The 14,097-nt window shown below is 32.8% G+C and overlaps 1 protein-coding gene across 1 annotated transcript; it reads right to left on the bottom strand.

The window, feature by feature from the left end:
- Positions 1-379: 379 nt before the first annotated feature.
- Positions 380-10,128, bottom strand: LOC146917483 (protein argonaute 1-like). The gene is made up of 22 exons (XM_085719308.1): positions 9,952-10,128; positions 7,938-8,731; positions 7,643-7,851; positions 7,382-7,531; positions 7,166-7,299; positions 6,977-7,086; positions 6,310-6,416; positions 6,087-6,225; positions 5,884-6,000; positions 4,607-4,714; positions 4,449-4,520; positions 4,180-4,302; positions 3,929-4,091; positions 3,216-3,475; positions 2,972-3,114; positions 2,656-2,718; positions 2,511-2,574; positions 1,674-1,809; positions 1,505-1,578; positions 1,329-1,423; positions 989-1,020; positions 380-891 (listed from the first exon to the last, which is right to left on the bottom strand). The coding sequence occupies exons 2-22, from the start codon at positions 8,721-8,723 to the stop codon at positions 674-676; spliced, it is 3,303 nt and encodes a 1,100-aa protein (XP_085575434.1). The 5' UTR covers positions 8,724-8,731; positions 9,952-10,128; the 3' UTR covers positions 380-673.
- Between the last annotated feature and the right edge of the window lie 3,969 nt (positions 10,129-14,097).

The following is a 14,097-nucleotide window of genomic DNA, read 5'->3' as shown; positions in this document are numbered from 1 at the left end:
TCTACAAATTATTATCTCTTTCAACCTTGTACTTAATCACCAACCAGTCTTGAAAGTATTTTCCATGCATAATAATAATCTTATAAATATAACCCTCAAATTATTATGGAAGACAGTCAGAACCAATTAACTAATAGGTTCAAATCTCTTCTAGAGAATATCCTTTGGTCAAATAAATGAATTAGTATCTTGGGACAGAAACCCGACAATCGACAATAAAAAGTGCAATCCAACGATGAAAACAATAGAAGCCCACCCAATGACAATGACAATGACAATGACAATGACAATGGTTTAGAAAGCCTGACAAAAGACAGATGATAATAAATGACATTCAATAATGGACACAATAACACCGATAGTAACAATCCCATCAAAATAAAACCAAACACTGTCAATATATTGAAACATGGTCTCAATTCAACAGCAAACATAGTTTGCATCTGGTATCAATCATGTTCATGACAACAGATGAGTAACAACACAATAAAATTGTTCAAAACGAAACGCTTAACAACAATACCACAAGGTGGATGTTTAAGAGGAAACTTGACAAAATAGTTCAGAGCAAAGACATAAAAATATCTCGTATCTCAAGATAGTTCCAAAATAACTAAACCAGTAAAACCAAACATAATTTGATATGATACTTCAGCCAACTTCAAATGTCATCTCAACAGTAGAACATGACCTTCTTGACATTGTCCTTCAGTGCAGGCAGGGGTCTAACAGCAGCATTAGCTCCAGCTGGACGGGTACTACGTCCAACAACAGCTCCCGCTCCACCACGAGAAACAGCACCGCTTGTCATCGAGCCACTGTCTGAAGTCTCAGGTTCCATATAGAACCTTGCCCTGAATGCAGCCAAATGTGCATAATAGGCTGGGGGCACTGCAATTATAACACAACACAAATTGTTAACAGAACACAGCATAAGTAACTGTGAATCTAATTAGTTTCTTATATATAAAGAAAATGGAAAACTTACCAATAGAGACAGAACGGGTGCATCTGGCATATCTGCAGTAAATAAAGATGACACCACATTAAAACGATTTCAGAATTAAAATTTGTGAAGTTAGAAGGCATGATAAACAGACGAAACAGTACACAACTGTTGATGTTTTAAAAATTAAGAAATGTGAAGTTTGAACTGTTGCTATGTTTTAAAAAAGCAGGAATTGAGAAGCTTGATGTGAAGTGTAAACAAACAAAACTGTATACAACTTATGTGTTTAGTTTGGAGGCATTTGATAAACAAACAAAGCAGTGGGGCTGGAAAAAAAAACAAGGGAAACCCCAAATTGTGTTACAAGTTAGTTACTTACGTGTAGCAGAGGTTATTAGTTAGACTTTGTAGACCATCAGCACTGAAGTTATTTTCATCCCACAGCACATGGTAGTGAGCTGGACGGCTTGTGCCCTGCAAATTTCGTTAACGTAAGAACATAAAACAATAATTCAACTTCAATTATTTGACCAACAAAAGAAGCAAAATATTTACCTGAATACCAGCATGGCTGCAAAGATAGAAGTCAAATTCTGTCGGATGGCAGATCTTAGAATCCACAACTGTGCCTGAAACATTTCCAAGAAGTATACATATATTCGCATCAGCCTTGTAAATAAAAATCATAAGAAAAGCTTTCAGAATAAGAAGTTGGAATAAATACCAGGTAATATATTGCCACTGCGATCAACAGAACTCTTGTCTTGGTGGTTACTGGCAAACAGCCTAGTATGATGACGTTTTTGAACCACAACGAAAGTCACAGGGGGCTGATAGTTGGGTTCAAGGGATGCACAAGCCTGATAAGGAGAAACAGGTAGGATAAAACGTTAGCAGAATAAAAATAAATCACAATTGAAATTGTTGAAATAACCAAGAAAAACAGTTTCTGCAAAGCTAATAGCTACTATTCTAATTTTTTGAAAAACTAGAAGCAGGTTCAAGTATTCAATAGAACGTCCACTATGATCCTATGTGCCTCTACTGAGGATATAGTAACCATTTTTGAAAGAACATTTTCTATAGTCCTATGCTGGACTGGACTTGAATCCTTTGTCCCCCTAAGAAGGGTATAGTAACCAGGTTGGAAAAAACTTTCAATAGTCCTACGCTATAGATAAAATAAACAATTTTGCTTTAGTTTATCTTAACATACGCAGGCAATGCTTTAGGCCGTAATTACTACTTATGTTTAAAAGTATAAGAAGGGAGGAAGCGGGGAGAGGAAGATGACTATAGAAAGCCGATAGTCCGGTAGGTCCGAGGAATGATAGCAAGACTTTTCTTATTTTTTTACTGTATAATCCCAATCTATCCGGGTGATCGAAGGCGTATCGCGATCAACGCTTATTATACGTTGCTTCGACTGCTGTGTACATCCCCAGCCTAACATAATGTCTCTTATCTGTTATGATAATGTGTGTCTGCTAATAATACAGTGAGCACAATAAGAACAATTTATTAGTTTGAAACTATGGAAACAACCACAAAAAACAGTTACCTTCCGTATCGCATCAAGCTCAAACAACAGCACCTGGTAAAATTGTCCCTCGCTCACTCCATCTCTGCAGCAAGTAATATTAGAGTTTAAGAATCATAATAATAACAAATACTAATGAACATGAACAAACAACAAAAATAACTACCTGTAAAAGATGATGCGCTGGGGCTTTTGTCCAGTAGCTCTACGGAAAGATATAAGAAGCTCCCTATAAAAATTTAAACAAAATCAATCACGTCAACAAAGATGACTTTTTTACGACTGAAGGATCTAAAAGATATATATTCCAACTCATTGAGTATTACTAAGATTTTATAATAAATTTGTTCTGATTTTATCGTATATAACAGATCAGTTAAGTGTTATTTTTGTCTTCCCTTGGGAATGGGTTGGTTAGTTTGGTTGAAGGAATTTAAATGTTTGCATTCGTATGCCATATAATGTAGAGTTAAAGAAATTACTTGATCATTCCACCGGTCAATGTCCCTCTGACTGGATCTTGCCATTGTTTAAAAAGATCTTGAATGAGCTCTTGGCGATGTGCTTGGGCACAAACCAAACCAGCATACTTGGTAATTTCAGGCCAGTCTTGAGAAGCAACAACCTACAATATCGAAGAGCATTATTTAAAAAAGAGAAAGTAAAAACATATATTCAAACTTGAGTTGCTTGGAATTAAAAACAAATCACATGTACAAAACTTACAGCTGCTATTGATGGGCTTGAATCCTCTCCAGGGTGTGGATGAGTAACATCGGCCCCAAAAATGATAGTAGGCCTGTCACTAACAAGTGGAATGCGTCGAGAAAGTGCATCAACAAGCACTGTATTCCTACCCCCAACCTTCACATTGATTTTCAAAGAAACATTTGCAAGGTACTGCTTGCTCATCTTAAATACATGTTTGGTTAAACAGCACTGAGAAACAACCCCCAAGTCAGTCTCGCATATCCTTTTAAGGTCACCTGCATATCAGATAATCACCAACAATTAAGTAACTTGCTATCCACTGGACCAAAGGACCAGGTCTGTAGGGGTCAAATTTTGTGAACTTCTATTATGTAAGTTGGACTAGTAAATCATTTAAAAAATAGGAAGGATGAGTGACTCTGGGCCAACTTAATTATATAATTAAGGATATGACAAACTTATTAAAGAATAGGAAGGATATGCCAAAGTCAAAACTAAAAAATAGGAAGGATATGCCAAAGTTCATATAAATTAGTGTGCTGTGAAAAAAAAAATGAGAGAAAAGGTAAACGTTGCAGTTTTTATGTCAGGAATTAACTATCTAGATGCTACTGATTTACTGCAAGCCAGAAACTTCCTAATGGAAAATTCAATATACTGGCTAAGTGAAGAAAAATTTCAGTTGAATATGGTAGTGGAGTAAAAGTAAATGTCAAGGAATTATTTACCGTAAAGAGAGCCATTATTATCGGGCAATATAACAATGAGCAGGTCAACCTCTTTGTCTTTAGGCATCTTGTTCTTCGCATCATGATACCGAGTTTTAAGAACTTTCTCTACTTGGTCAGGACGAGCAGTAATGGCAGGAACTACTGGCTCAGGATTAAATTCCTGATTAACAAAGATAAAATTATCAATTATAAAAAAATGAAAAAAAGTTTCACTGAAGATATTACCAAAGCAAACATCATATACATACCATGCCAGATATATAACACATCTGGGCAAGCTCATAGCAGAAGCCACGTGCAACACTATCTTGCACAGTCCTTGAAAAGTTAACACATAACCAGTATTTAACTGATCCACCATTGAACATTTTCTGAAAATTAGACCGCAAATTAGTTTCCATGTCTAATTGCATTGACACAAAAAACAGGGGCAAACTGTATGGAAAATATACAGTTGAATTTGTAAAATTCATCTGTGGCTTCCAACATGTGCAGAGATTAAAAAAAAAAAATTCACCTTGTTCATCATATTCCATTGGCCAACTTGGGGTAGACAATCCTTTTCTCTACCTGTATCATTATATTTGAGCTGCAAGGGAAAATGACATTAACATAAATAAGCAAGTATAAAAAAAATTCAGTTAAACAATGGTAATTGTCACAAGGTATAAATACCCAAGGTGCAGGAAGGATGCGAGCTTCGACTTGAGCAAGTCGATCACTGATTTTGATACCAAACTCTTCAGCATAGGGATCTTTGTGGTAGGCATTGTGATGTACTGTCTGAACAAAGAAAGAACAAGGTGGATTAAGCACGGAATGACATCAACTATAAACAATAAATACAAAACAACAAACTAACAGACATGTCAATCCTACATAGAACAACATACCAATACGTATATAGCACAGAATGACATCAACTATAAACATTAAACACAAAACAACAGACTAACAGACATGTCAATCCTACATAGAACAACATACCAACACGCATATAGGAACCATTCAGTAAAATATAGCAATATAAAAAATTGCACAACATCATTAGTTCAATGCAAAGCAAAAATACAAGCTGTATTAAGCACAGAATACCAACACTACAAATTCAATAAAAAATCGTCTAACAGCCATGCCAATTCTAGCTATAATATATATAAATATATATATATATATATATATATATATATATATATATGAGGAGGGATCCATTGACTCCAGGAGTAACTCTTTAGAGTTACTCCAAATCTTGACCCTCGGTTTTAATATCAATTAAAGGCCATGATTGATTATTAATAATTTTATGGTGGGTTTTTCTACACCTTCACGTATTCAACTGCCAAACAATTCGTGGAACAAAGAGATATCTTCAAAGTAACTTTCTCTATTTCTTTGATCTCAAAGAATTAGGTTAAAATAATTTAAGAGATGTAATCTGGTAATTCTTAATATACCCTTTTTCATTAATCTGGGATGCATATCTATTTTGAAGAACAACCTACGTTTTGATACAAGCACATATCATGTATCCTTATGGGAAAGGCAATCACGTAAGAAATTCAGGGGAATCAAAAAGAAAATTAACTTTTAACAAGTTTTGATAAAAAAAAACAAACAAAAAATCATTGCAATTGATGGATAATTCGCTGGTATCAATTGGGAAGGAGATGAATGATTAATTGATAAAAAAGCTGTAGGTTGGTTGATGCACCGCGTGTGAGATTTGAGAAAGAAGAAGTAAATAGCCCTCACCATAATATTATTAATAATTAATTAAGGCCCTTGATTAATATTAAGATCAAAGGTTATGATTTGGAGTAACTCTAAAGAGTTACTCCTGGAGTCAATGGATCCCTTCTCTATATATATATATATATATATATAAACTACACAACATCATTTCATAAGCTAAAAATAAATTGAGTTATTTATATCTCAACAATTCTGCTGACCTGCATAATGTCCCGCTCTCTGTCAAGGGGACGCTGACAAGTGACCTTGAGCAAGGCAGTAATCTGCCTCTCATTAAGTCTTTTGGAGTACCTTTGGCCCTCCACAATCTTGCAGACCTACATCCAACAAACAAAATTAACATAAAGTAGCCAGGCATAAAAAATACAATAGTGAAAAGGAGAGAACTAATGAGAACATTTACCTCCATTGGGAGGTAATTAGGCCTCTGTGGGTTTCCAACTTGCAAACAAGGCCACTGAGTATGCTGAATGACAAAACCGTATGTCTCAAAGAAATACTCCACAACAGACTTCATGGTACCCCTCTCATCCACAGGGAATCTAAAAATTATTGAGAAGTTAAAAGAAAGTCAGCAAAAGAATTTAAACATTGCATGCAAAAAAATACATAGCACTACTGCTCACGTTAATTCTCTGGTAGCTTGTGAAGTCAGACCAGCAATGCGGTATTTTCTCCTCATGTTGCCACGATGTGTGACTTCAACTTTGATACCACGAAGTGCCTTTTTGATCTGTCATTAGGAAAATTCAATAAGGACTTGAAAAATAATCAATCTCATTTTATTCTAGAGCAATGACTAAAACCTCTAGGAGAGTTCTGTTAAACTATACTAAATGAAAGTTTGTATCACAACAAACGGCTTGTAAAATAAAGAGAAAAATTCACTCAAGTCCTTGCAAAATTATCATTCTAATTTTCCTAGACCAATGAGCAAAACACACGAGATCTGCTAAACTAAAGTAGATGAATGTTTAGAAAACTACAAACTGAACGGAAAATTGTGATACACTAACAAAATCAAAGGCGCAAAACTGCAGATCACACTAAATGATTGTTTTTATAGCTGCAGATTACATGTAAACTTGGGATACGGTAACAACAAATCAAAGGAGCAATGCTGCAGACAAAAACATAACTAAATGAATGTTTTATAATGCTGCAAACTGCTTGTAAACTTAGAATACAACAAAATCTAAGGAGTGACAGCACTATTAGGTTAGCAACATAACCATGTTTACTGCTAGTGTTTTAAAATGACTAGATAAATTTGTACAAGTCAACAAAACTAACCTTTACTCTATCAGCATCAGACAGAGGCCGGGCAGAGACATCCCTGTTAAGCAACTGGGCAACAAACTCAATGACGGGCAACGGCTCAATAAATGCCGTTGATGACATATCTACATAAATAAAAAAGAACGATTAGTCGGCAGATTGATTGACTGCAGAAAAATGGTCAAGCAAAATGTAAATACGCACCAATGTTCAGAGATAGTCCCATCTGAGTAGGACGAATGCTTTGATAGAAACCGCGCCAACTTTCCAATCCCTCACCTAAAGGCTGCCTTCTACCTAGATCAGGTGAATAAAAGGATCTTCCCACTGGACAATACCTAATCATTAAAAGTACACTTAGCCAGACATAAACAGGGTGAACCAAAATGCATTCAATACAGAAATAAGTTAATCAGCAACCTTGAGGTAGGAAGCTCCCGGAGAACAATGTCAAGAACCTGCAGAGCTTCCTGAGGCGCATCAGTTTGCCTCCCCTCCAAAAAGAGTCCCAGGTGGTGAAGGTCAGCACGTGCAGCCAATTTAATCACAACTTTGAACTCCCTATCCCTCCTGTGTCAAAATCAATTAATCAAAATAAATTAATCAGTTAAATATTAAAATAACTAAGGGTGAATTTGACAATGGAAAAACACAAATAAAACTAAATAACATGAAGCACACCTCTGTCCACCAGATCCATCATCTTCATCAACGAGGGTTATTCTGAAGTCCTTTGAAATAAAAGGAAGCGGCCCAGCAGTATAGAGACTCTTACGGCCGTCGTAAGCAGGAAGCCTCTTTCCAAGGTGAGAATCACGGTACAGCCTTACAAGCTGCTCCATAACAGCACGGTTAACCCCTCTAGATGTAACTTCTGGAGTAATTGTAACCTAAGCAACCAAGAGCAACAAAAAAATCAGTAAGTGTAAAACCAAAGATTAACAACTAATAAAATCATTAAAAAAGTGGAACTTACATCATACTGATGAAGATCCTTCTTAGGCAACTCAGCAAAGAAATGGTTTGCCTTCACCAAAGTTTTCCTGCCGTAGCTCCCTTTTCCGGGCCGAAGGGGAAACCTTATTGATGATTTGCTCTGAGGAGGAGGAGGAGCAGGAGTCTCATCTGACTGGATTGTCAACTGTCCCAAATCCTGTTCCACTTCAGTCACTTCTCGTGGCTGAGATGAACTAGCCTCAGAATGGGGTGCAACTGGAGGCGACACAGGGACTTGGAAGGGAGCAGAGGAAACAGGGGTTGCTTGGTGCAGCTCGGGGTATGAGGGTTGCCTTGGTGGGGCTCCATAGGATGAAACGTCGTGGCCAGCACCAGCACCAACACCACCGCTATATCCACCTCTTCCACCACCGTACCCACGGCCGCCTTGCTGTTGCACAGGTCCTCTGCCCCTTCCTTGATAGTCTGGAGGTCCACCATAATGCTGTTGTTGCTGAGGAGGTCCTCCCCTCGGAGGCCCCCCATACTGTTGTTGGGGCATCCCACGGCCACCACGTCCACCACCACCATAAGCACCTCGTCCACCACCATAGTCTCCACGACCACCACCATAGTCCCCACGACCTCCACCATAGTCCCCACGACCTCCTTGGGGTGCATAGCCACGACCTCCTTGAGGTCCTCCACCTCCTTGATACCCAGCACCACCAGTTACAGCAGCTTGCTGTTGAGGAGGCGAAGTCCTCTGCTGACCTTCGGAACCTTCAGCACCACTGGGTCCATCAGTTCTTCTCTTCCTGACCATGTTGAAAGCTGCACACACACACAACAAAACAAACTTCATTACTATAATGATTCATATCCCATTAACAAAAATCAAACCCTAGAAACATTATCAATACAAACAGATCACAAAACAAATGGAAAACTATTGGCAGATTAATTAATGTAAGCACGTATAAGAAATGTCAGAAAGTGAAATCAACTTATACATGAACTGAATATAACCACATATAAACAAATACAAACCAGCATAAATTCTATTACCCAAACAACATACAGATGAATCACAGAGAAAACACTTGGCATACCCTAATCAAATTAACAGCATAAGTTATAACATTAAAGTTTAGCTAAATAAACAGTTAATAATCAACATACAAACCAATTAACCGTCAACTAACATTTTTTTTAAGGAAAAAACATCAACTAACATGGTAAGTTGTTCATGATTTTTAACTGTTAACAACTTTCAATAAACATCGAAATTCATGATTTCTTACTGTTAACAACTTATAACTACAACTTCCGATAAAAAATGATTAAAAGTAAAAAACAAAATAAAAAAATTGTAAAAACTTAACTACAAATTTCAATAAACAATTACCAAATTATAAAACATACAATAAAAATAAAAATAAAAACTTTAATCAACAAAAATTACGAAACCCTTGGAACATGTATAACAGAAAATATTGACTAAAAAATGATTAAACAAAAAGCCATAAACTTTACCAAAAAAATAAACACAAACAGAGAGAAAAAGCTAAACTAACACAATCAGAAAAATTAGTGTAATAAAAAAAAAAAACCGAAATCAAAACCAAAAGAAATCTACACATACATTGTGACATCTATGAAATCAAACGGAACAAAAAGCAAACCCTAAAAATCAAAAAAAGAACAAAAAAAAAAATCACACAAATAAAATAAGCAACCGTAGAATCCGAAACAAAAGCAAACCCTAAAAATCTACGCAACCGTAAAATACACAACAACAAAAAAAAAAAAGAGAAAAATGACAAAAACAAAAAAAAAATCACAGATCAGAGTGAAAAATGAAAATCACAAGCTTTAGCTCAAAAATCAAACAAAAGCTACTAGATCTACTCAATAAAATTCAAAACACGAAAACATTACAAAAATCATCATCAAACACTGAAAAAATCACAATCACAAAAAAAAAACCCTAAAAAATTGAAAAAAATATGTATATTCGTTAATCGTGAATCGATGAACGATTTTGGTTATACCTTAGAACAAAAGAGAATCGAAAACTGTGTTTGGAATATTAGGTATTTGAAGAGTGAAGTGAGAGAGTGAGAGAAAACGAAGGATTGTTTCTCTCACTATAAATTACAAAGGTTTTTAGAGAGAGAAAGTGATGAAATGAAAGAATAGAGAAATGTTTGTTGTGAGAAGAAAAGAGCACAGAAAACTGTGAAATGTGAGGCTTATAAAGAGAGAGGGGGTAGTGGGTACTGGAAAATGACCATTCTGTCCCTGTCGTGTCTGATGTGTTGGAATTCTTACCCTCTTCCTCACTCTCCTTCTCCTCTAAGTTTACTCATTTTTGTATATTATGAATTTTATCAAAATATATCTTATTAAGTAATCTTTTTCAAATATTATTAATTAATCTTTTTCAGTCAAATTTACTTTCTTTGGTCAAATGTATTTGTTTGTATTTATTATTTTCCTTTGGTCAAATGAATCTGGTTTATATTATAGACAATATATGTTAATTATTCAATAAATTTTATACGTTGTTTTTGTTTATAGGGTTTGTCAGCATTGGTTTATTTTTGAGTTTATACAAAAAAGTTTGTGCAAATAAATAACTTTTTGTGTATTATTCATAAGATTATTAAGTAAATCGTATTATTATTTGTTTTTTAACAAGTGATCTGCACGTTTGTGGAGAAAATATGATTTTGTGGATAGAAGAACTCGTTTTGTGTGCTCAACAAATTCTTTTATGAAGATTGATCATAGTTAAACGGCGATGGAAATTTTTTACTTATTATATGGTAATCGAGAAAAAGCGAGTAAAAAAAATATATTTTGTATAGTAAAGTTAAGTCAAATCAGAATTTTAATGGAAATGTTTAAAAACCGTATCTAATATAATGTTAAATTAAAAAGAAATAAAATTTAAATAATATATTTTTATATCATATTCAAAAGTCGTATATATTAAAAGCCGTACCTAATATATTATTGAATTAAATAGAAATAAAAATCTTAATAATTTATTTTTATATTATTATATTCAAAAGACGGATCTATCGTATCCTTCGCAATTAAGAAGAAAAAGAGGAAAAAATCATTGTTTAAATAGTTAATGCGTAGTTGTAATTGAAGGATTTATTTATTTTTTAGTTTATACGGAACAGTTTATGTAAATAAATAAATTATTGTGTATTATTCATAAGATTATTAAGAAAATTGTTTGTCTAACATAGTATGCAGTATAGATAGTATGCAGTATAGCACGTGTTAAAGCAACTAAAAGTATTTAAGTTTTTATTGACAAAAATCAATTATTTATTAAAAAGTTATACATTTAATAAAAAAAATTACAATTGTTTGTCTAACATAGTATGCAGTATAGCACATGTTAAAGCAACTAAAAGTATTTAAGTTTTTATTGACAAAAATCAATTATTTATTAAAAAGTTATACATTTAATAAAAAAAATTACAATTTCCAGTGCAAAGTTTAACCAATGATTTATACGCTTATGGAGAAAAGTATGATTGCTTGGATAGAAGAATGCATCTTGTGTGTTCCATAATTCATTCTATGAAGATTAGTCATGGTTTAATGGCGGTGAAAATTTTATACTAATAACACTGTAATCTAGAAAAAACGAATAAAAAATATATTTTTTTTATAGTAAAGTTAAGTCAAATCGAAATTTTAATGGCAATATTTAAAAGCCGTACATAATATATTATAAAATTAAATGCAAATAAAACGCTTAATAATATATTTTTATATCATATTCAAAAGTCGTATCTATTTAAAGCCGTACCTTATATATTATTCAATTAAACAGAAATAAAAATCTTAATAATTTAATTTTATATTATTATATTCAAAAGACGTATATATTGTATCCTTCGCAATTAAGAAGGAAAAAGAGGGAAAAATCATTGTTTAAATAGTTAATACGTAGTTTTTTTTTTACAAGAATAGTTAATACGTAGTTGTGATTTAATGATTTATTTATTTTTGAGTTTATACGAAACAACTTATGCAAATAAATAAATTTTTGTGTATTATTCATAAGATTACTAAGAAGAGGGTTTGTCTAACATATACCTTTTCCGTTCCTATATCTAAGCACAATTTTGTTAGAGGAAAAGGGTGTTTACATTTAGTGACGGAGGGAGTACAATATTGCACATGTTAAAGCAACTAAAAGTATTTAAGTTTTTATTGGCAAAAATCAATTTTTTTTTAAAAAAGTTATACATTTATTACGAAAAATACAACCTCCAATGCAAAGTTAGTATTTAAAACTTCTTAACATGTACAAATTTGCATATGATAGAAAAATCCTTAAGTAAATCATATCATTGTTCGTTTTTTAACCAATCATCTACACACTTATGGAGAAAAATATGATTGCTTGGATCGAAGAATTCATCTTGTGTGTTCCATAATTTCTTCTACGAAGATTAGTCATGGTTAAACGGCGGTGAAAATTTTGTACTAATAATACGGTAATCTAGAAAAAACGAATAAAAAATATATTTTTATATTAAAGTTAAGTCAAATTCGAATTTTAATGGCAATATTTAAACGTCGTACTTAATATATTGTAAAATTAAATACAAATAAAAAGCTTAATAATATATTTTTATATTATATTCAAAAGTCGTATATATTTAAAGCCGTACCTAATATAATATTGAATTAAATAGAAATAAAAATCTTAATAATTCATTTTTATATTATTATATTCAAAAGACGTATCTATCGTATCCTTCGCAATTAAGAAACAAACAGAGGAAAAAATCATTGTTTAAATAGTTAATACATAGCTGTAATTTAAGAATTTATTTATTTTTTAGTTTATTCGGAATAGCTTATGCAAATAAATAAATTATATTCAAAAGACATATCTATCGTATCCTTCGCAATCAAGAAAGAAAAAGAGGAAAAAACCATTGCTTAAATAGTTAATACGTAGTTGTAATTTAAGGATTTATTTATTTTTGAGTTTATACGGAACAACTTATGCAAATAAATAAATTTTTGTGTATTATTCATAAGATTATTACGAAAATGAGTTGTCTAACATGTGCAATATTGCACATGTTAAAGCAACTAAAAGTATTTAAGTTTTTATTGACAAAAATAAATTATTTATTAAAAATTTATACATTTATTACAAAATATACAACTTCTAATGCAAAGTTATTATTTAAAGGGTCTTGTTATCTTGTGCCCTTAAGTCACAAGTCAAGGAATTCAAAATTAGAAACTTTACATAGAAAACAATAAAATTTTGACTTTTAAAAGTTGAATAAAGTTGAATGCACAACTTTTGAGACAATTGTTTCTATTTTAAATTTCTTAGCATGTACCCTTAGAGCACGTGTTATCTATTTTAAAAAGAAATAAAGATTTTAATAGTATATTTTTATATTGGATTCGAAAGTCGTATCCGAGATATCTTTGGAAATTAAGAGAGAAAAAGGTAAAAGAGTAAACTCTTATAATCATTATTTTTTTACTAATAATAATCACTATTTAAATAGTTAATACGTAATTGAAGTTCGTGGACTGATTATGGTAATCAGTTAAACAAGTGTACCAAATCGTATGAAGTAATAAAGTATGAAGTTATCATCTCCACAAAAATTGTTGTTGAACTCGGTAATTAGCAGAACTTATTTAGAAAAGCAAATAAAAGAGAAAATTGATGTGGTTGAAGGGGTTTTAATTGTCTCGCCCAATGCATGATTAAACTTTTGTGATTCAGAAGTGTAACAGCGATTACATAATCCTTAAATCCACCCTCCATCTTTGTTGGAAATTAAATCGAAAAATCGTTAATTTATAACTTATCTCATGTTTGGATTTAAGAAAGTAGAACATAACCCGTGATGAATTTGTGGACGTTTATCCCCACAATTCAATCATATACAGTTACAAAGGTCTCACAACATGAGTTGTATGCTTATAGCCCTAAATTCACACTTAGATTCAATTATTTCAGAAACTAAGCAATTCATTACTACATTGCTTCAATGGAATTCAGGTTGTCAATCCTACTGGTTCCATCTAAGATACGGTATAAAAACAAACATATATGAATTAAATAAAGACTTTAGAATCTAAAATGGAAAAAAACTTTATAAATAGAATCCAACAAATGAAAAGGG

Source organism: Medicago sativa, chromosome 6 (genome assembly GCF_051527215.1).
Source record: "Medicago sativa cultivar Bolivia chromosome 6, Bolivia_mono, whole genome shotgun sequence".
NCBI classification, from domain to species: Eukaryota; Viridiplantae; Streptophyta; class Magnoliopsida; order Fabales; family Fabaceae; genus Medicago; species Medicago sativa.
Note: the sequence above shows the minus strand (reverse complement) of the source record. Positions and strands in the feature narration are given on the sequence as shown.